Raw genomic sequence first — 24,300 nt, forward strand, 5'->3', positions numbered from 1 at the left:
AAAAGGACCGTTATGAACAGGGACGAATGGAGCGATGTTTTAGAGGAAGTCAATGGCTGTAGAGACATAGAAAGAGGGGAAGAAGAAGATATGTATTATTTTGTATGTTCCTCGACTGTTAAGGTTACCATGAGAATTTTGGGATGCCGGAAACTGTTTAAGGTGTTCTTAAAATGAAAGAAAGACTAATTACTTGATTCCAGACATCCTACAGTATATTCTGGCATGTAGTTCTACGAGGCGTCCTTGTGCCAGGTATAGTCGGGTGAACATCGTGAGATATGGATCAACTAACATCTTTCTTGCGAAGGTGCTCAGGAATTTGGCCATGGATAAGTTCAAACATAGTACAAAGTGAGGACGTACCGAAATATACATCTGGACGAGAAACAGATGCTCATAACATAAGACAAATAAACTACTTGAAAACAGTGGAAGCACATGGAGCACCCACTAAGACTTCAAGGTTCAGAGTACGGCTAATGCTTGTCATAATTTAATGTCAGACTTTTTTAAATTCCTTGGTTGATCCAGATACATAGACCAGGCCTCATCACGTAGTTGCTCTAGGGAGCTGGTGTTACTTGCTCCGCTCGGGACGGGTGTTTGTCACGTGACAAGAGAGTAGCAGTCAGGCAGGTTGCATAACGTGGCCGTACTGTACTTGCGCCACTGGCCTTCAGTACATACTACGTCATGCACTTCCCCTACTTCTTCCCCTAGTTGCTCGCTAAGCTGCTCTCGTTCCTGGAGAGCGGGGAGCAAACTGGCTCCGAAGGCATTTCGCTCTCGATTGACGATGCCTGACGTAGACGAATTAAACTCCATCAGCAAAGCGATTTATTCGTTGGAATCACCAAATTAGTAGACGAAATGAACTTCATCAGAAAAGCGATTTACGTACTGGTATCACCTAATACGTAGACGAATTGAACTTCATCAGCGTTTTGCTGGTGCCACCAAAGAGCCAACGAAGGTGATACTGAAACCACCACACAACATCTAGTTCTCATGCATAATATTACCCGTAAATTGAAAACGTTTTCACAGGAGAATAGAAGCAGGCCACCGAACAACGCTCTATGGCACTTTTATCAAAATGTACAGGAACGAAGGAAAACGTTTCTTCATCGCACATACACATGTATTAATTTTCGACTTTAAAACATTTAAGCGTAATAATTGTTGAATAATAAATCATGTGAAACCATCATATGCCACAATGCAGCTACAATGACAGTGCAACACCTGTTTGAAATCTCAATATAGCGGAACAATGCCATATACGACTGCCCGTACATTGTTGTTTCATAGGAAGCACAACATACGTGAACATAATATCAGAAATCGTCTTCTAATGTACTTCATTACACAGAATATACAATTATCACATCAACATAACACACATCACACTATATTTATCACTTAATATTAAATGTATGTGGTATAATTATTGATATCAATTTGAAAATAATTGAACATACTGTATCATACTTTAAACAGAGAGTCTGACTAAAATGAAAAATAATCCAATAGATGAAATGGAAATGGCGAATGCCGGGAGTGTCCGAGGACATGTTCGGCTCGCCAGGTAAGGGTCTTTTGATTTGACTCCCGTGGGCAACCTGCACTTCGTGATGAGGATGAAACTATGATGAAGACGACACATACAACCAGCCCCCATGCCAGCGGAATTAACCAATGATGGTCAAAATTCCCGACCCTGCGGAGAATCGAACCCGGGACCTCTGTGACCAAAGACCAGCACGCTAATAATTTAGCCATGGATCCGTACATCATATAGATGTGGACTATTAAACAATTAAACTGTCATTAAAAATTGACAAGAAAACCAAATACAAATAGAAGAATGCAACTTTTGAAAGTGCTGTATACTACTCGAAGTCAAAATATCAATCTAGTCTTCAGAGAGGAGCTTTTTGTAAAAATTCCTGTATTCTGGGCACCGATACTTGCACGTGTCTAATAAATGCTTTTCCCCCTTCTTTGTTCATGGAAAGTTGACTTTTAGATAAAACAGGAAGATTCTGTGGCAGAGTACCTGCTGATGTCGCCTTGTTCTTGTTTAATATAGCGTTATCTTACCCATGGACTCAATGCAGTTGGAATATCACTGCACAGTTTTAACCACATAACCTTCCTGATTTTTAGACCACAGTTGGTTTACGGACGCTTTAACCTCACTGAAATCCTTAAAATCACTCTGTTGGACTTGAGTTGTCCGCCTCTGTGGTGTAGTGGTTAGCGTAATTAGCTGCCACCCCCGGAGGCCCGGGTTCGATTCCCGGCTCTGACACGAAATTTGAAAAGTGGTACGAGGGCTGGAACGGGGTCCACTCAGCCTCGGGAGGTCAACTGAGTAGAGGTGGGTTCGATTCCCACCTCAGCCATCCTGGAAGTGGTTTTCCGTGGTTTCCCACTTCTCCTCCAGGCGAATGCCGGGATGGTACCTAACTTAAGGCCACGGCCGCTTCCTTCCCTCTTCCTTGCCTATCCCTTCCAATCTTCCCATCCCTCCACAAGGCCCCTGTTCAGCATAGCAGGTGAGGCCGCCTGGGCGAGGTACTGGTCATACTCCCCAGTTGTATCCCCCGACCAATAGTCTGAAGCTCCAGGACACTGCCCTTGAGGCGGTAGAGGTGGGATCCCTCGCTAAGTCCGAGGGAAAAACCGAACCTGGAGGGTAAACGGATGATGATGATGATGATGATGATGGAGTTGAGTTACTGTGAATATTTTATTTAGATATGCTTCCCCCTATCACTGCATAGGAACCATCTCTTGAGAAACCATACAGCGTTGCTCCGCTTACTTAGTTTGGAGGCTGTTTAAAAGGGATATTCGTCCCACATCGACTTACTATGTCTTCCCCTGATCCCTCTATGTTTTACGCATGATATCCTTCCACTCACTCACATTCACTTTACGTTTTCTTGATCTGTTCAGTAGGTTTACAGTAGTAGGACTCAACACAACATCTCCCGCGATCGCCATGTTGTAGACTCCACTTTGCCGTATAGCGTTGTTCCACCTGGCGCCGTACTTGGAGGATCACAGGGAGGTGCTTGTAAATAACATCTTACCATGCTTCGTGAGCCAGGGCGCGCAGAATGCTCTACCCATATATATCAATGTTGGGCCATAAATTCAACTTGACCAAAAATGTGCTATACAGCATTGTTTGGTGGCGTGCTTCACTTATGGAATGTTTACCTTTGGGCAGTGCTTAAACCATCTGCCTCTCAATCTGAAGATGATCTGCAGGAGATATGAGTTACATTGCATAAAACAGTCATCGTCAGAGTTCACAGAACGATTAACGCAAACTGTTAAATTGCACCATGAGCAGCGAATAAAGAACGTCTCACCGCACTGATCAGAAATGTTCGTTGTATCTAAATTAGATTAGAAACGAGCTCTTTCAGTACAGTAAACCATTCAGGACGATTAGACGTGTAACTACTCTTGAAGAACATATGCTGAATCACCACGCTATGCAAATATGGTCATATTGAAGTAATAGATATAATAGTCTATAACCAATATGTATGTAACCTATCCATTTTTCTTTCTTTTCTGACCTTTTCCATATCACTTGCGGTCGTACTCTACAGAGAGTCCTCGAATTACTGTCCACTTTGTTGGAATAAACAACCCAAACGCTGTTATAAAATGAAATAAGATAGGACTAACTGCTTCCGTTTCAGTTTTTTCATATAAAACTTCTTTCTTATATTACTAACACTATCACTGCGCACTTGGCTTGCGAATTTGGTGTACTAACATATAGCTTTGACCTGTACATAGATCAAACAGACATATGTTTATTATTGTTAATTCGTATAGCGCTATAATGTTAATGATGGGAATAATAATAATAATAATAATAATAATAATAATAATAATAATAATAATAATAATAATAATAATAATAATAATAATAATAATTGTACCGGGCGGTACACCTCCACGCCGCTAATTTAAAATGTGCGCCAATTGAAACTCCTCTGCTGGAGGAAGTCTGAACTTTATCTACGGTATTAATTTTCTACTTTCTCAGATGTCACTACCTGGAAATTTTGGAGTTTTTGAACTGTGTCATTTTCGACGTATTTTTGTTTTGCTTGTAGTAAGAAGTGTGAACTTTCTCTTCTAGAGGACACTACTGAAGATCAACAATAGTGCACCCTAGTGCGGAGTGAAAGAACTGTTTTTTGGAGAAATTTTGAATTCAAAAGTTTGTTCCTTGCTAAATTTCTTTCAGTCATTATTTAAGTTGGCAATATTATCCCTCTCTTTCCCCTTGTTTTGTATCTAGCCAATCCCGAATTTCTTGTATTAATTTTCCACCAATTAGGTGTTTCTTCTTCATATTGTGTAGGGGTTTTCTTGGTTAGCCAATAAAGTTTTTGTGGGAGGGTGTTCTCATTCCCCAAACGCCTCGAACTTTCCGCGAGAGTATATAAACTGCTGATTTTAGGGTCTCCGGGCCACTTCGGTTCCATCTTTCAGTGTGTAAAGTACATAGCAGGGGGCGGGAAGCGCCTCTTTCGTCGGCAGCGGTCAACAACAAGGTAATGGCCGATTAATAACTTCCTTCTTTGCTAGCTCAGCAGTTTAACTCTCGGGGCGGGTCCGAAGTTGTTCCATTATGTAACCTTCCTTAAAATGTAAAGAAACTTGTATCTATTCTCTCTTTTAAACTACATATTGGGATAGAGAGTGCTTAACCCTCTCGAGCTCCCACTCATATTGCTTTGAGGTGAACTTATTTTGTTTTCTCTACCTATTCTTCTTTAACGTAATGTAAATTGTTTCCTTCTTAAGTCACCTCTGTAGTATGGGATTAGCCCTTGTATTAGCGGCCTAGAGCCAGATTAGGTTTTTTAAAAAAACAAATGCATTAGGAGAGCAGATCGCCTCCTCTCTAATTGTTATTTTAGAGGTCATGTAATTACCCCTTTTCATTTAATAGACCTCAGTAGGTTGGGTATGTTACCCCTGTGTCTATGTCCTGAGAGGACAACTTGAATGTGGAGTTTGGTGTGGCCTTTGAGAGGCTTAAAGTTTGAGAGCGTGTGGCTCTTTCTTGAAAATTAAGTGTTGTATGCCTCGAGGAGGCCTTTCTGTGTAATTTGGGGCAAGTGCTCTTGAACATGAATGGGGGTTTTCGGCCCCTCTGGTAAAACTTATTTTGGAGTAAAGTTGGGCTAATTGCCCTAGAAGTGTGAAGTCGGGGCGCGAAGCCCAAATCCAGTAAATATTGTAACTACATTTTGTTGACTTGCTACTCCGTACCTGCCGTACTTGTTATTTCTTTATTTTGAAAAGAAAATATAACCTAATTAAATTTTTAAATTAATTTTACTTTCGTAGCTTGAGACCTGTTCACCACCCCGCACCTTCTTTCACCTCTAACTACCACGGAAATCTCCGTAACAATAATAATAATAATAATAATAATAATAATAATAATAATAATAATAATAATAATAATAATAATAATAATAATAATAATAATAATAATAATAATAATAATAATAATAATAATAATAATAATAATGCGTCTCGCCCCTTGTGAATTAGAAATCTGGAAAGTATCTGTTAGGTAGCGATTTTGAGCATAGTATCCATAACTGTGCATTGTGTACGAGTAGGTTTTTTTTGGCAAGCTGCTTTACGTCGCACCGACACAGATAGGTCTTATGGCGACGATGGGATAGGAAAGGGCTTGGAGTGGGAAGGAAGCGTCCGTGGCCTTAATTACGGTACAACCCCAGGATTTTCCTGGTGCCAAAATGGGAAACCACGGAAAACCATTCCCAGGGCTGCCGACAGTGGAGTTCGAACCCACTATCTTCCGAATACTGGATACTAGCCGGACTTAAGCGACTGCAGCTATCAAGCTTGTACGAGTAGTTATGGTGGTGGATATCTGAAGAATAGGCCCGAGATTCGAATCTCGTTCCTGCCCTTAAACTTATAATACTTACGTATATCTACGGAATTATGTGCTATTGATAGGCGTTTAGAGAACCATTGTCTTATTATTCAAGAAGAATACCAATCTAGAATATTCTCATCGAATATAAAAGCGACGGTTGTCTCGTAGCATTGCGTCTTACAGCACTAACGTAACGAAGATGTACATCTACGGAGAGGACACAACGATGGTACAAATAGTTGATGAGGCATGAGGAAACATTTTTGCTGCAAGAGACGAGTGCAAATTTTCAAAATTACTAATCGATTCTTACAAGAAATTCACAAATTATCAGACTTATAACAGTTGAGTAACATTGGTGGCCTTCTTGATGGAAGTGTGATCTCTTCCTCTTCGGAATTTGTGAGAGAACTCCCGCTCACATCAACACTAGGCGATGACGTGAGCGCACCCAAATATCTCACCACTAGTACAAAGAGGGATACCGACCACACACACACACACACACACACACACACACACACACACACACACACACATACATGTGTATGTTTGGTATTCAGCCCGAAGGCTGGTTTGATCCTCCACAGTTCCGCCAACAGCTGTCATAGATAGCCTAGGCGTCACTGAAGAGGCATACTAGGGAAATGAGGAGTATGTACATGCATGCAAATTTAAGTCATAACGTGACAGCTACTACAACAAGCCACGGGAAATTTGGTGAATAATTCTTTACGTTCAAAATAACAGAAGATCCTACAAGTGTCTGTGGTGAAACAAATCATTAGACAGTTGACAGTTTGGGCGTGTAAGTTACTCTACTCCGAGAGAGACGAACTTTGTAGAAGTGTTATAGACTCAGTGGGCCACTGGTGGTGGAGAAAAACGAACTCATGGACAAACACCTAAAGGAATTTTCTAAATTTGTAAACAAAATAAATGTTGACATCTTACAACAAGCAAGCAGTTAAGTTTAATATTGGTAAAAGACAACTGTAATTAATTTTATGTATGTTCAGTCTTCAGCCCTAATGCTGGTTGGATCCTCAACAGCTCTGCCATTTGCTATCATAGATGGCCTAGGCATCACTGAAGAAGCGTACTAGGGAAATGAGGAGTGAGGGAGTTTCCCGTTGCTTTCCTCACCGAGCCAGAGGTTGCTATTACGTATCAGTCTGCCAAGCCCACTGAAATGCATGCACCAGCCGACTCTATGAGCAACGTTTCACACCATTCACAGCAGGGACTGGCTGCACAAGGAGTGGCATTACTAGCATCGCTCATACCTCAGCCACTTTAATATTGTCAAAGCCAAGGATAAGGCAGAGACAAAAATCAATTAAAGTAAAATATATCTCAAAAGGTGTATTAACGATAAAGAGCTGCAATTAGAATTCGCTCTTTGTTAGCACTGTCTGGAGCAGAAGTAACTATTGCGCTAAATCTTAAACACTAAAACTTAGATCCTACAACGTAGTCTTTGAAAGGGTCGGCTGTAGGAAACTACAAATTCTTACACTCATACATCGAATGCGGAACACACTTGTGCACTGGATTCGGAAACCAACCTCCTTGTCCTCGTCCTCTTCCTCCTTTGCCTTCTGTCCATCTTGTAGGGAGAATGTAGAGGAGGGAAATACAGATCACAGGGAAGGGGTGTTTCAATATCTCAGATACAAGATCTGGATGCAATAAAAATCTACGCAGTCATTGACAACAACAAGAAGAAGAAGAAGCCTCTTCCAATACCACACTTTAATGTTTTCGATATTAACAGTTAGAATAACGAATGAACATTACGCATATGATAGTAGTAATTCCGTGTATAGCCCCTGTACTAATAAACCAGTTACACTGTCTGTAGTGCACACTATATTAATTGAATTCGACGATATTTAGCGTATCTACATTAGTATCATCACAACTTGCTTTGGCGAACACTTACTACTAATGAAACCGGCTCTTTTACGAGCTCCCGGGTGTATGATCACTCCGAGTGAGGAATGTCTTTGATTGGCATACGAGACAAGATGTTTACAGGCGTATTAGAAAAGGGGAATTGATCAGTAGTAGAGAGTAAGTTGAATGGAACCCAGTGTGGTTTGAAACCACCGGGATGGTTCCTTTGAAACCACACGTAGGCTATCTGAGCCAGATTTTCTGCGTTCATCGAGTGTTTATAGGAATATGAATTAGGGTTTGGAATAAATTATCAAGGGAAATGTTCAATGTCCGACTCTGTGGTGTAGTGGTTAGCGTGATTAGCTGCCACTCCCGGAAGCCCGTGTTCGATTTCCGGCTCTGCCACGAAATTTGAAAAGTGGTACGAGGGCTGGAATGGGATCCAATCCGCCTGAGTAGAGGTGGGTTCGATTCCCACCTCAACAATCCTAGAAGTGGTTTTCCGTGGTTTCTCACTTCTCCTCCAGGCAAATGCCGGGATGGTACCTTACATAAGGCCACGGCCGCTTCCTTCCCTCTTCCTTGTCTATTCCTTCCTATCTTCGCATCCCCAAACAAGGCCCCTGTTCAGCATAGCGGGTGAGACCCGCCTGGGCGAAGTACTGGTCCTCCTCCCCAGTTGTATCCTCCGGCCCGATGTCTGACTCTCCGGGCGGTAGAGGTGGGATCCTTCGCGGAGTCCGAGGGAAAAACCAACCCTGAAGGGTAAACAGATTAAGAAAGAAATGTTCCATACATTTCCCAGTTCTTTCTAATCATTTAAGGAAAAAAAAAAAACAGGTAAACGACTGATGGGGAATCTGCCACCTGGATGACAGGCTTAAACTCAGATCGATGATTGATTGATTGATTGATTGATTGATTGATTGATTGATTGATTGATTGATTGATTGATTGATTGATTGATTGATATTAAGATGGTTTTCTGTGTTTTACATATAATTTTGTTACATAGTTCACTTGGACCAACACTAAAACTATGTTTATATTCCAGATGTGCCAACAGCTGTGTCGGGTGAGCCAGTGGTCACCGACAGTGGACGTAACTGGCTCACCCTCTCGTGGCCCAAGTCAGAGAACCGCGGAGGTGTCCCGGTGCTGGCTTACCGTGTCGAAGCCTGGGAGCTGGGCGATTCTGGGGGCGCACGATGGGTTGAGGTAAGAGTGATAAAACTAGTTATATATTAGTAAGCGAGAAGACACGACTTTCATATTTACTCCAAGCAAAGGTTTGAACATTATATCCTGTTCAGGGAAATTCCCCATTAGAAAGTCTCCATAGAGATTTTAATGTTTTAGATATTAAAAATAATAATAAATATTACTCATGTGACATTGGTCATTCCATGGAATGCCCCTATACTATTAAACAATCTGCACTGTGTCAAGTAAGGTAGGGGGCCCATATTTCGTCCCCTTAGCTGATTTGGACTTGTAGAAATTCAGGAATATATTGGACAAAGCTAGAAATTTGTATAGCCTATACCTATATAACTCAATATATCCTCCTCTTACGGCTAATTACAATGAAACTGTTATAACGTAGAGTAGTCAATATTTGACATAAACACTACAAAAATACCAAAATATTTTCGTTATTTCTTCACACATCAAATTTATGAAAAGTACAATTAATTTTAATATATTTTTTCCTTTCCAACCTTACCAAACACCTTCCCTATAATCAATTACATGAAGGCCATTTATGAAAAATATTTTCTTGGTATTCTTTTTAACATAGTCTTTCAGCGTTGCTCGTGGGATATTAAACGCTTTACTTACATGTTTGTAACCCATTATTTTGTCCCTCACTGACTTAATAGCCTTTTTCATAGCCTCCTTAACTCACTAATTGCGTTTTTCCAGCTGAAAATAATAATAAACTTCATAAATAACAAATAAAATGAAGGGGGACGAAATTACGAACATTCCCTAATTTATTATAATTGCCGCCACAGTAACTCACGCCAACCGCCTCAATGTATCTATTACACGCCAGGAATGACACCACACAACTGAAATTCAGTCCACCGAGCTCGATAGCTGCAGTCGCTTAAGTGCGGCCAGTATCCAGTATTCGGGAGATAGTAGGTTCGAACCCCACTGTCGGCAGCTCTGAAAATGGTTTTCCGTGGTTTCCCATTTTCACATCAGGCAAATGCTGGGGCTGTACCTTAATTAAGACCACGGCCGCTTCCTTCCCACTCCTAGCCCTTTCCTGTCCCATCGTCGCCGTTAGACCTATCTGTGTCGGTGCGACGTAAAACAACTAGCAAAAAAAATCAGTCCAGTATTTCATACACATATCAGTGCTCACTCCAGGAATAATATGTTCTTAATTTAAATGCTTCACTAACTCATCTCAGCATGAAAAATTAATCCTCCTTATACACGGAAACTAAACGTGGTGCACACAACCAGCTCTCACGCGTGGCTTAACACTAGGTACCAACCGTGCAAACTGGAAATCCCTAGGGGGGGGCGAAATTTGGCACCCCTGCCTTAAACATTATATTAAGTGAATTTGACGACATATAACGTATTTTCATTTAGTGTTTGTCGAAATGAACTATAAAAATTATATATAAATCACGGAAAAGCATTTTAATTGTAGTTGTACGTGTTCGTCAAAGTAAGTTGTGATGATCCTGAACGCGACAAATGAAAATACGATAAATATAATCGAATTGAACTCATGTTGCTAGCTCCATTTTGTCCTTCCTATGACACTTCTTCAGGGACATGTTTTTCTTTTCTATTTCCCTAAAGATCTCATTCGCTGAATACGATGCAGACTGGTACTCCACTAAATGAAAAACCAAGACATGATTTCCTTCCAATGATTTTGGTATCCTGTTTTCATCTTTCTGGATCACACAGTAACAATACATTTTACATAGAAATCATTCTCTCTTATTACGTATAACTGGATAATGGCTTCAGTGTTCTTAATCTCTGAAATAAAAGAGAAACGCGTGTGTAAAATTTAATTTTAATAGTTGAAACGTTTCACTGATATCTAGAAAGACAGATAAATTCAGGTTGGTAATTCCTGAGCTTTTCAAATTCACTTATTTAAAAGCCCCGTTGCTCTTGATAAATCCATGGTTTTGAACTGAAGTGCTTTGGACACAACTTTTATTCTGCAATATTTTGCAATGAAAAACCATCAAGCAAACAAACTTACAAAATTTCATTTTTTTACTGCTTCAGCTTTCAGTTTTATATTATTTGGAGTTTAATAGGATTGACATACAAAGAGCTTTTTGAGTATCTCGAAATATCACTTTCAAGGCAAAGAAACTTCTTCGTACCTTCCAGCGTATGTGGTTGGATCTGTTTCTTCAGAGTTCAGTTATCATATGTGTTTAGTAAAAGGCTGCTAAGAATATTCCACCGCTTGATACTGTGCCCAAAAAGTACATAAGTGGATTGTTGTGTACATATAAAACAATCTGCCATTCCTTCAATATCTGCCACTGCGTCGTTGAGCAGAAGATAAATCTTCTGGTGGCCCAGTGTTGGTCTACATAAATTACGCTTGGTTCAATATTTCATACGCTATTTTGAACACCACTCATATTTCTGGCTCCATTGTATCCTTCCTATGACACTTCTTCAGATACATCTCTTTCTTTTGCATTTCTCTGTCGATTTCATTCGCTGAATACGATGCAGACTGGTATTCCCTTCCAATGATTTTGGTATCCTGTTCTCATGTTTCTGGATCACACAGCAACAGTAAATTTCACTTAGCTAATATTTCTTACGCCGACCCCATGGTGTAGGCGTAGCGAGCCTGCCTCTAAACAGCAGGCCCTGGGTTCGATTTCGGCCAGGTCAGGGATTTTTCCCTTCATTTGAGGGGTGGTTTGAGGTCCACTCAACCTATGTGATTACAATTGAGGAGCTATCTGACGGCGAGGTAGCGGCCCCGGGCTAGAAAGCCAAGAATAACTGCCAACCACACGACACACGACACATCGTAATCAGCAGGCCTTCGGGCTGAGCAGCAGTTGCTCGCTAGGCCATGGCCATTCGGGGATGTTGCACGACGGGGTTTGGTTTGTTTAATATCTTAGATATAGGTTGGATGGTATCCATTATTATAGAGAATAAGGGAGACTGTCGTATTTCATCCACTAATTTACCTTCCGCTTTACTATAAACAGTTGCAGATCAGTAAATTCATTCTGCACACTGGGACTCGTTTGTTTAATCTGCCCTTTAGGTTTATTGAGCACTTCGTATACGGCAAGCAGTTCTATAAAGCTAATGGCATTCCTACCACTACATATATTTACTCTGTGTACTCGGAACGGACATTACAAGAGTGAGGGTAACCTTAAGGAGCGTGTGTGATACTTGGCGCCAAAATATCTCCTGTTTCCTTATCATTGCTTCGAGGCGAATGGAGGAGGGTAAGTTACCTAGGAGAATAATGGACTCAGTTATGGAAGGTAAGAGAAGAAGCAGGAAACCAAGACGACGATGGTTAGACTCAGTCTCTAACGATTTAAAGATAGGAGGTATAGAACAAAATGAGGCCACAGCACTAGTTGCAAATAGAGGATTGTGGCGACATTTAGTAAATTCACAGAGGCTTGCAGACTGAACGCTGAAAGGCATAACGATCTATAATGATTATGTATGTTTCGAGTAAAGGAGTACTTCATGCAGCGTACTTCTCAGTGCTCATACACAAGACAGGAATCCAAATGTGTCTTTGACCTTTCGAATGTATTTATTCCTTCATTTACAGTTTCCAATCATCGTAATTTTTCTGAGGCTCTATATCCAAGGAAAAAGCAACATTCACAGTAAGATATCCACAGAATAGGTCAATACTATATCCGATTTCTTTCAATGTTTAGTCCTGATTTTGAAGGCGAATAATAATAATAATAATAATAATAATAATAATAATAATAATAATAATAATAATAATAATAATAATAATAATAATGTCCGCCTCTGTGGTGAAGTGGTTAGTGTTATTAGTTTCCACCCCCTGAGGCCCGGGTGCGATTCCCGATTCTGCCACGAAATTTGAAAAGTGGTACGAGGGCTGGAATTTTTCGACTTTCTGACGCTGAATCGAACCCACGTCCTTCCTGGTGAACCCAGCACACTTTTACCGCCTCGGCCAGGTAGTCTCTTCCTGAATGAATGTGAATGAATCGTATGTTTGTAAACTAGACACCAATGAGTTTCCCTAAAGTTAAACTGTTAGGAAGGATCTAATGGTACACCAAGTTTTAAATAGCTACAATTAAAATTTTCTGAGATGTCAACCAAATATTTTAAAATCTCTATTGATCATATTCAGCAGTCACAGTGCCAATAATTCGCAGAAATATGCCATTCAGTATTTCAGACAATATATATCAGGTTACAATTGATAGAATCATTCCTAAATGGCTATAGAAGTAGACACCCAGACACAACACCTGTTATAAAACAGTGATAGAACCTTGTTCCTTATAATGCGACACAACATATATGTCTTCAGTGCTGTGTCATCCATTAGTCCTTTGTAAGCTTCAGTGCCCACTAATTAATGTACTAATTTCTTTTGACAGCTGGGTGTGTCACCTATCAACAGTTTCGACGCCTTCAACTTGAAGCCAGGTTGCGAGTATCAATTCCGTGTTACTCCAAGGAATCGTTATGGATGGGGTGAATCAGTCACAACCTCGAATCCTGTGCTCGTGGGCAAGCCTGTGGAACTACCAGAGTTCGTCCGCATTCTTCCGGGACAATTGAAGGCATTACGAGGGTCTAGCATCAGACTGGAATGTCAGGTAAGGCGGTCTTATGGTGTAGAATCACTCGTAGGTTGCCATGTGTTGATACCATGTTTAGTAACGGGTGATCGTCATTTTGAATGTGCATGATTTTAATGTTATCCTTCTTGCAACTTTATGGTAGAATATAATGGTAAGTTTACAAATCCCGCTAGCTTGAATGAACGCCGTATCATTCATCGCCAAAATTAAGTTTATAAAATAAAAAAATAAAAAAGCTTATTCGCACAGCTTACAGATAATTTTTAACATTATTATATATTTTTACCCGGCGAGTTGGCCGTGCGGTTAAGGGCACGCAACTGTGAGCTCGCATCCGGGAGATAGTGGGTTCGAACCCCACAGTTGGCAGCCCTGAAAATGGTTTTCCTTGGTTTCCCATTTCACAACAGGCAAATGCTGGGGCTGTACCTTACTTAAGGCCACGACCGCTTACTTCCCACTCCTAGGCCTTTCCTTTCCCATCGTCGCCATAAGACCTATCTGTGTCGGTGCGACGTAAAGCTATTAGCAAAAAAAAAATTCTGTTTTCGACCAACGGCACTCAAACCGGCTAACCACGGCGTCAGACCTTTATTTTAGAAAAGACTAAGTTAGCAACTGATAAGCAATCTACCACTTGGTGATAGCCCTACATGCAGATCAATTGTAAGTGATTGATAGGTCGCATGCGGCACGATAATGGCCTGTTCGCATCCGGCACGGTCGCTTCTGGCACGTAACCTTCTTAACAGGTGTTCAAATAAAGGGAAAGGACATCATGTGGAGTGGGATTGTTCATTATGAAGACATGGCACGCAAACGGAGTTTCTCTTAGGCATGTAAATGAACAGATCTTAATCATAATGGCGTGTGGCCTCCGAGGAGGCTTGGTGCAGTTCCTTCGAGTTGACGCCGTATAGGAGACTTGAGCGTCCGTGAGGATGATCTGTAAAGACGGCACACACATCAGGTCCGAGTCATTGTAGTCAACCAATGAAGGTTAAAATCCCCGACCCGCCGTGAATTGAACGCGGGGCCCCTTGGTCCAAAGGCCAGTGCACTAACTATTTAGCCATGGAGCCGGACAATGAACAAATGATGTGGATAATCTTGTCGGTTGCAAGAATTACGACACTGGCCATCTCAGTGTATTCACCATGTGAGGGAGAAGATGATGATGATGATGAATTAGACAAGTTTTAATAATAATAATAATAATAATAATAATAATAATAATAATAATAATAATAATAATAATAATAATGTTATTGACTTTAAGTCCCACTAACTACTTTTACGGTTTTCGGAGCCGCCGAGGTGCCGGAATATAGTCTGGCAGGAGTTCTCTTACGTGCCAGTAAATCTACCGACACGAGAATGACGTATTTGAGCACCTTCAAATACCACCGGACTGAGCCAGGATGGAACCTGCCAAGTTGGGGTCAGGAGGCCAGCGCCTCAACCGTCTGAGCCACTCAGCTCGGCAGACAGGTTTGACGAGACACTAGGTGATGTAGAAGTCAGGATCAACGGCAAGGTAGTATAGTGTTAATGGGCGATTTTATTGCGAGTATTGGAAGTAGAACTGAACGATGTGAGATTGTAATGGGTAAATATGGGGAATATAGAGAAGTTAATATGAACGGAAGTATTTGCTGACAGAGCAAGTGGCTCAAGGGCAGTGTCCTGGAGCTTCAGACTCTAGGTCAGGGGATAAAAATGGGGAGGATGACCAGTACCTCGCCCAGGCGGTCTCACCTGCTATGCTGAACAGGGGTCTTGCAGGGGGATGGAAGGATTGGAAGGGATAGACAAGGGAGAGGGAAGGAAGCGGCCGTGGCCTTAAGTTAGGTACCATCCCGACATTTGCCTGGAGGAGAAGTAGGAAACCACGGAAAACCACTTCCAGGATGGCTGAGGTGGGAGTCGAACCCATCTCTACTCAGTTGACCTCCCGAGGCTGAGTGGACCCCGTTCCAGCCCCCGTACCACTTTTCAAATTTCGTGGCAGAGCCGGGAATCGAACCCGGGCCTCCGGGGTGGCAGCTAATCACACTAACCACTACACCGCAGAGGCGGACATTATTATTATTATTATTATTATTATTATTATTATTATTATTATTATTATTATTATTATTATTATTATTATTATTATTATTGCCAACGGCCGTAGCCGTGTTGAAACACCGGATCCCGTGAGATCTCCGCAGTTAAACAACATTGGGCGTGGTCAAGATTTGGATGGGTTTCCACGCGCTGTTGGTGGGGGGTAAGGGAATGGAGGAGCGGAAAGGAACTGGCCACCCTACCGTACGTAAACTCCGGCTCAGGCACACCTCTGTGGAGGTTCGGACCTGCCTTCGGGCAGAATACACCCTTACCTTACCTTATTATTATTATTATTATTATTATTATTATTATTATTATTATTATTATTATTATTATTATTATTATTATTAAACTGTAAATTGAGTTGCCTGAGTACATGACCACGCCTGCAAGGAAACGAGGGGAAATCCTGCCTGCATCATCTTAGCCAGTAGGGCCTTGTAACGGGATTTCGGAACAATGGTGGCTAGGTGTGTCTCGCTGGCTTGGCTTCCACTCAATGTAACCAGTTCAGTCTGATGCCAGCAGTAAATTGCTGCACTTCCCGTCCTGTTGCGCTCTTGACTAGGACGTTAAAGACGGGTAGTAGAGAATCACAGAACGTTATATCTTCGGAAAAAGTGGACAAATATGTCATTTTAGCTGACAATTATATTCCCGGCTAAAAGTCATTAATTAACCACCTGTGGTAGACAGTTGCTGCAGTTATCTCAGGAGAATGGTTCGAGTATAAGGTTACCAAATTTCAAAATAAAACAACTGTGGGTTATCCATACATCCCTTAATAGAATGATGTAATTATAAACATTCATCTGAACAGCGCTTATTTAATTTTTTGACAAAATTATATCGTCGCTTGAGGAACAAAACCTCGTACGAGACAATGCTCTTCCAGCTGATTATTTTCCTGAGGACTGGTCAGCCTCCAAGTCATGTGCGTATGCAGTCCATCAGAACAATTTTCGTTGTGATAATTTTCCGATGCTGATGTTTAAAGGAAAATGAACCTTAAATACATTCTGCTGGAGAAGATAGGTGGTTAAATGAAGGAGTTACATGGTGATAGTACCGTAGGTTACAGACGTATCTCACACATGCATTTTGACCACGTTGTAATCTGCTCAATAACTTGCACCCAGCATCTCTATAAATCACGTCACAATAGTCGAAATGAGGGAAAACCAGATCTTCTACCAACATTTTTTTAGTTTTTCAGGAAATAAGTATTTGTACCCGCGCAGCATGTGCAATGTAGAGAATGTTTTCTGAGTGATGTTCGTAACATGCGTTTTCCATGACATGTCACCATCGAAAGTAACGCCTAGGACTTTTACCGGTGACGTGAATGGTATGTTAGTATTAAACAACCTTATAGATGGAATCTCTGGTCGATTGACATTCGCGAGTAGTTTCGGGTATCCAAGGATGATGGCTTGCATTTTTGCTGGGTTTAACGTAAGACCACATCTCAAAGACCAAGAAGAGAACGATGTCAGATCCTGATTGATTTTGTCTATGGCCGAAAATATTCGATCTGGAGATGAATGGAGGTACATTTGTACATCATCAGCGTAAATATGGTATTTGCAATGCGTTAGGGTTTGGGAGACATCATTAATGTAAATAGAAAAGGAAGGGGTCCTAACACCGACCCTTGGGTCACACCACACTGCACGGACCGCCAAGTTGATTTGTTTAACCTATCTGTAACACACTGCCGACGGCAATAGATGGTAATAGACGGTAATAGATGAGAAGAGCATTGTGGGATTTTGTTCTTTAAGCGACGATATTTCTCATTCCCCTCGAAATTTCCCAAGAAATTCATTTTGATATTTGACGCAGTGATTGAATTGAGATTTTTGAATACACTGACTGACAGAGCAAATGCAACACCAAGGAGGAGTGGTCAGAACTTTATGCCAATTGCAGGGTAGACTGACGTCACTGAGATATGCTCATGATGTGAAATGCGCCGCTGTGCTGCGCACGTAGCGAACGATAAATGGGACACGGCGTTGGCGAATGGCCCACTTCGTACCGTGATTTCTCAGCCGACAGTCATTGTAGAACGTGTTGTCGTGTGCCACAGGACACGTGTATAGCTAAGAATGCCAGGTCGCCGTCAACGGAGGCATTTCCAGCAGACAGACGACTTTACGAGGGGTATGGTGATCGGGCTGAGAAGGGCAGGTTGGTCGCTTCGTCAAATCGCAGCCGATACCCATAGGGATGTGTCCACGGTGCAGCGCCTGTGGCGAAGATGGTTGACGCAGGGACATGTGGCACGTGCGAGGGGTCCAGGCGCAGCCCGAGTGACGTCAGCACGCGAGGATCGGCGCATCCGCCGCCAAGCTGTGGCAGCCCCGCACGCCACGTCAACCGCCATTCTTCAGCATGTGCAAGACACCCTGGCTGTTCCAATATCGACCAGAACAATTTCCCGTCGATTGGTTGAAGGAGGCCTGCACTCCCGGCGTCCGCTCAGAAGACTACCATTGACTCCACAGCATAGACGTGCACGCCTGGCATGGTGCCGGGCTAGAGCGACTTGGATGAGGGAATGGCGGAACGTCGTGTTCTCCGATGAGTCACGCTTCTGTTCTGTCAGTGATAGTCACCGCAGACGAGTGTGGCGTCGGCGTGGAGAAAGGTCAAATCCGGCAGTAACTGTGGAGCGCCCTACCGCTAGACAACGCGGCATCATGGTTTGGGGCGCTATTGCGTATGATTCCACGTCACCTCTAGTGCGTATTCAAGGCACGTTAAATGCCCACCGCTACGAGCAGCATGTGCTGCGGCCGGTGGCACTCCCGTACCTTCAGGGGCTGCCCAATGCTCTGTTTCAGCAGGATAATGCCCGCCCACACACTGCTCGCATCTCCCAACAGGCTCTACGATGTGTACAGATGCTTCCGTGGCCAGCGTACTCTCCGGATCTCTCACCAATCGAACACGTGTGGGATCTCATTGGACGCCGTTTGCAAACTCTGCCCCAGCCTCGTACGGACGACCAACTGTGGCAAATGGTTGACGGAGAATGGAGAACCATCCCTCAGGACACCATCCGCACTCTTATTGACTCTGTACCTCGACGTGTTTCTGCGTGCATCGCCGCTCGCGGTGGTCCTACATCCTACTGAGTCGATGCCGTGCGCATTGTGTAACCTGCATATCGGTTTGAAATAAACATCAATTATTCGTCCGTGCCGTCTCTGTTTTTTCCCCAACTTTCATCCCTTTCGAACCACTCCTTCTTGGTGTTGCATTTGCTCTGTCAGTCAATGTATTTTTGTGCTTTTATACCAGCATGTCCATAATACCAGATCTTCCTCGTGCCATGTCGAGAAGAATCACCTGAAAATAAGTAGACTTAAATGGATCTGCCGTTATCTACATATTAGTTAGGCCTAACGCTCTGAGACGGGAATCATTTACTTACATAAGCCCCATAGAAAATATAAAAATTGAAAACTAACCGCCCGTCTCTGTGGTGTAGTGGTTAGTGTCCGAGGGAAACACCGACCCTGGAGGGTAAACAGATAAAGAAGTAGAAGAAGGAGAAAAATAAAACTTACCTGAAAAATAAATATTCTGCTTGAAAGTACACTCCTTCCTTCCCGCGAAAACTAAAACTAGAATTCTTGCTTATATTTCTACTTAATGCTGTCCTTCGGGATTTTCAGTGCATTCCAAAAACAAAGAATAGACGTTAGTAAAATATCACTGATTCCTTAAGAAACTCTGAAATTGATCACCGACCTCCACTAATCGATACTGATTGCTCAGTTTTAAGTGTTGCCCGCCAGATTACTCACAAGTACAAAAACCGGAATATTGGCCTGCTTTCTATGTGTCATGGTCCTGGGCTTTTTTATTTTGTTCGGTCCAGATTCATGGTCCTGGGCTTTTTGATTTTCTTCAGTCCAAACTGTTTTGGTTAGAGAAAGGATATGAACTCAATGATGGAGCATATTACTGAGAGGTATCTTTGAATCTAGTAGCGATCAGTAAAAAACGAAACCCATTACGCGGGAAAATACAACGCTCTGCGGTCGGTTGACTCGTATAATTTACTAAAGGTCTCTCTTTAGTGTGAATGATCCAGTTTTTATGATAGTAGTAAAGAACATCTTTCACTTGTTTACGTGTGCTTCAATAAGTAACGCACACGGCTAAATTCTGTAATCACCCGGATGTAAAGACAGGTTTCAGGACCTTAGCCCTGAATTGAGACTGGAGTCGCCAGCCCATTCGGAGATATACCGAATCCTGTATTAACAGTGATGAATCTGTCATGGTAACCTCACATCTAAGCTGTGGAAGAAAAACCAGCTATCAGTCAATACGCCAAGGAGTTACAAAACCTGCAGTATCAAAGATTTAAAATTAAGATGTGGATAATTATTTTTACTTAACAAAGTCTTGAAAATCAGAATGCGTACATTCGGACCTTGTATGTATGTTCAGCCCGTCAGCGATGCCGCTGGTAGGATCCTCAACAGCTCTGCCATCAGCTGTAATAAATAGCCTAGGCATCACTGAAGAGGCGTACTAGCGAACCTTAGTGTTACTAAATCGTGTGCTCGCATTCGGTTTTATAACTCCGGACTAAATATCCGATCCTAAGTCCGCTGATTCGAAGTTGAGTCCAACACTTAGCAGCACCGCAGAGGCTGGTCATATAAGCACAGGAAACTTTCTCAAAGTTACTAAAGTACTAACAGCGGACTTCTATTCATAATTTATCTCACATGTTCATAATATCACAATCATTTACAATCATTTACAGTCGTTTAATAGGCTTGGTTAAGTGTGATTTGATAGAATCTGAGGTTGTTCTTGAAGAAGGAAACTTGTCAGGATGGAATAGAATACTGGCATCCCTTAGTTCCGGGTTGGCTAAAACAAGGGACGGAGTACTCAATTATTGCAATCCATTTGCTTGATACATACATTATCTTTGTTACAACTATGTATCTATTTCTACGTTAAATATTACATTTAAACGTAATAGCAATTATATCCATTTCACATCTTATCACCCCTTTCTTTGTCCGGCTCCATGGCTCCATGGCGCGCTGACCTTTGGTCACAGGGGTCCCGGGTTCGATTCACGGCAGGGTCGGGAATTTTAATCATCATTGGTTAATTTCGCTGGCACGGGGGCTGTGCGTATGTGTCGTCTTCATCATAATTCCATCCCCATCACGATGCGCAGGTCTCCTACGGGAGTCAAATCAAAAGGCCTGCACGTGGCGAACCGAACATGCCTCGGACACTCCCGGCACTAAAAGTCATACTCCATTTCATTTCACACCCCTTTCTTTTATTTTTGTCCTAAATGTAGTACAATGTTACTTATTCTAGGACAAATATATATCTTCATTATTTTTGTTTCTTCTTTTTTTTTTCTTGTCATAAGAAAAATTGTTGTTTCTTCCCGCTGTAATCCATTCTTTGTTTAATAATTTAACAATTGCAATCCGATCTGTGAAGTGAAAGGACGTGTGCTTAGAGTACTACTACGAGTGCGTAAATATAACATGGGAGTTTCAAATGGACGAAACATGTCATTCCACTTATAATAGTCAATTTTCTTACTTGTATGTTATAGTGTTCCAAGTGTTACTATTCGTGTTTCGACAGACTGAAAAAAAAGTCTTCTTTCTAAACGAAAAATAATAAATCAACGTGGGTTTGTTGTGGTGGTTAACAGATCCGCGTACGTAGTGTGAGCGAAGTCTACAAATCAGCTGAGTGAGTACGGTGTCTGTTGTAACCAAGGTTGAGATTTACAAAACACAACTTTATTATTCGCTTCAAATGCAAAATACACTATTTACACAAATAAAACTGAAATTTAACTTGAAGCAAAATGAATTAGGAATCTTGAGAAAGAGTCTATCTTTTGTACACTATATACAAGTTTGCAGTATTTACATCCACTACTATCTCGAAAAGATAGTCCTTGATATGAAAGTCGATAGTCGAAAACTATCCGAAGTACTGACATAAATGTTTTGGAAAGTCCTTCCTTGCTGAGTTCATAAAAGCAAGTTCAATGTTGGAAGAATTCTTACTTGGCGAAACCAAGGGAGCTTGCATAATTAGGGAAATATAACGGTATGTAATAGTATGACTGGATATGGGCAGCGGAATAGGCCAGAGGAGCGGTGACCAGAGGTGAGACCTCGTACTGCCAGAAATTCAGTCCACCTGGTCGAAGCACATTTTCAAGAGGAGTAGCCTCCATGCTCGACGTAGGGTGTATTCTGGAGCTGGACACCGGGGCAAGTGGGCATCTGGACAGGCTGGGAGTTCCTCTTTATAGTACACACACGACTGTTCAGGCACGCGCACTGAGGGCTGCGCGTCGAGGCTAGAAGAATGACACTTGGCGCGCGTGTAGCTGGCTGGCGGAGCGAGAAGGGAGCGCCGGACATACAACAGTGTCCGTACTGAGAACTAGGTTTAGCAAGGAAACGCTCAAGGTATTTTCAGTAAGTACCGCCGTCGATTTTGCTGGAGTAGAAGTTGCGAAACTTTTAGAATGACTGAGACTGTAGTTCAAACCTTCAGTTTTGTTATGTTCCTGAGGTTGTGTTTACTGCGTGCTAGACCCACGAATATGTCTCTCGATGATTTAGAGTGAAGAACTTCACCCACCATTTCATCATTTTTTGAATTAAATGTTTATATTACGTTAAGAATTTCTCAGTCTGGCAAACATGAAATACAACATTTGTGGAAACACGATAACACATCTGTTATAGGAAACTTTTCATTAATAACATGCTTCGTTCTACAAGAATATTCTCGGATTCTGTTAAATCATTTCTATAACATAGGTATAGATTTCTATCACAGGTAGGTATGTTACAGGGTGAGTGTACTAGTGAATGACCAGTGTAACTTTACGCGTTATGAATAAGCACCAGCGAGCTTCTATCCAATCTCAGAGCATGTGTACAGATAGTTAACGTTTCGTTTTCCACTAGTTTAAAAACTGATGTATCTTAATGATTGGTGCATTATCAATTGGTCTTATTGATATTTCCAGATCAATAAAACCTTATTTAAGCATTCTAATTCTGCCCTTCATTTCGGATACTTCCTAATTGCTGAAAAATATTTTAAAATAACAGAATTAAGAAATGGAAGCCCCTATAACTTTGTTTTATGTCTGGTTATTTAAGGGTGCAACAGTCGTCGACCAATAGAACGAAATTATCATTCACTGGTATTCAAGCAAACGGGAAGTTTGTCACAAAATTTGTTATATCAGAACTAAGTACCGGGTAATCCAAGTTCCCATTCTAACATGAATTGAGGAAAGTGTTGTATGTTTATATTATTAATTACAATTATTAAAAGTAAATGTGCCACTGTATGGTCCTCAAATGGTCATTTACTCGATCAACAAAAATTATGATAAAGTTCGTATTTCGTGTTTGTCAGGCTGAAAAATTTAGAGGTTAGATTAACGTTGAAGAGGAGAGGCTTCCATCTTAACACATTAATTGTTTTTCATTGCAGGTACGTGGAGATCCAATCCCACAGGTTCGGTGGTACCGAGATGGTACTGAGCTCGACTTCCGAAGAGACAACTGCCCCCGCTTCTCTACTAGTTTCAACGGCAACTTGTGTGTTTTGGAGATTAAGGATCTTCAAGATGAGGACACTGGGCGCTACATGTGTGAAGCTACTAACAAAGAGGGCCGAGTGTCCACGTTTGCCCGACTTATGGTTGTCAGTGACCCAAAGATTTGGGAGGCAGATACCAAACTGAAACGGTAAGTGTTGTCACAATGCTGTCAAATGCTCAGAATATTCCAAGAACTCGTGTCTTAATTCCTAGAGTTGGCATAGAAAGATGATGCGAGCATTTCTTGTTACACTACGTGAGTTCAACATCACAGCGTTCGCCTGGGAACAGCGCGTTACTTCAAACATGTCATTCCATGGGGTAAAGTCGATACATCAAGAGAGGGTACTCAACGTCTGAACGATTGTCTTCTAAACAGAGCCAGGTCCTCCAAAATTTCGGAAGATCTTCCAATTTACTAAATATTTCAGAAAATAGTAAATTACGTGGAAGACTTTTGCATTATTTTGCATTCTCACTTCAGAGACACAGTAAAAGTGAACAGGAAGAAACATTTACGGTAACGCTTAAACGAAATACAACTATTCAACAGTGATATGTTTTTTTACAATTTGCTTTACGTTGCGCCGACACAGATAGGTCTTGTGGCAACGATAGAATAGGAAAGGGCTAGGAGTTGGCAGTAAGCGGACGTGACCTTAATTGAGGCTACAGCCGCGGTATTGGCTGGTGTGAAAATGGGAAACCACGGACAACCATATTCAAGGCTGCCAACAGTGGGGCTCGAATCCACTTTCTCTGGAAAGTGCAAACCCTGCAACCACGTGCTCGGTTCAACTGTTATTGCTTTCGCGTTTGAGAGA

General features: G+C 41.8%; 1 protein-coding gene across 2 annotated transcripts in view; it reads left to right on the plus strand.

Annotated features, from left to right (window-relative positions):
• The window catches only part of LOC136863975 (titin homolog), a 1,080,299-nt gene that overhangs the window by 164,600 nt on the left and 891,399 nt on the right, over positions 1-24,300 (plus strand). For both annotated transcript variants that reach the window (XM_067140444.2, XM_067140445.2), the window contains exons 8-10: positions 8,922-9,085; positions 13,510-13,731; positions 23,368-23,624. In XM_067140444.2, coding sequence (XP_066996545.2) covers positions 8,922-9,085; positions 13,510-13,731; positions 23,368-23,624 — 643 coding nt within the window. The remainder of the gene's footprint in view (positions 1-8,921; positions 9,086-13,509; positions 13,732-23,367; positions 23,625-24,300) is intronic.

The sequence above is a fragment of the Anabrus simplex genome, chromosome 2, assembly GCF_040414725.1.
Source record: "Anabrus simplex isolate iqAnaSimp1 chromosome 2, ASM4041472v1, whole genome shotgun sequence".
NCBI lineage: Eukaryota > Metazoa > Arthropoda > Insecta > Orthoptera > Tettigoniidae > Anabrus > Anabrus simplex.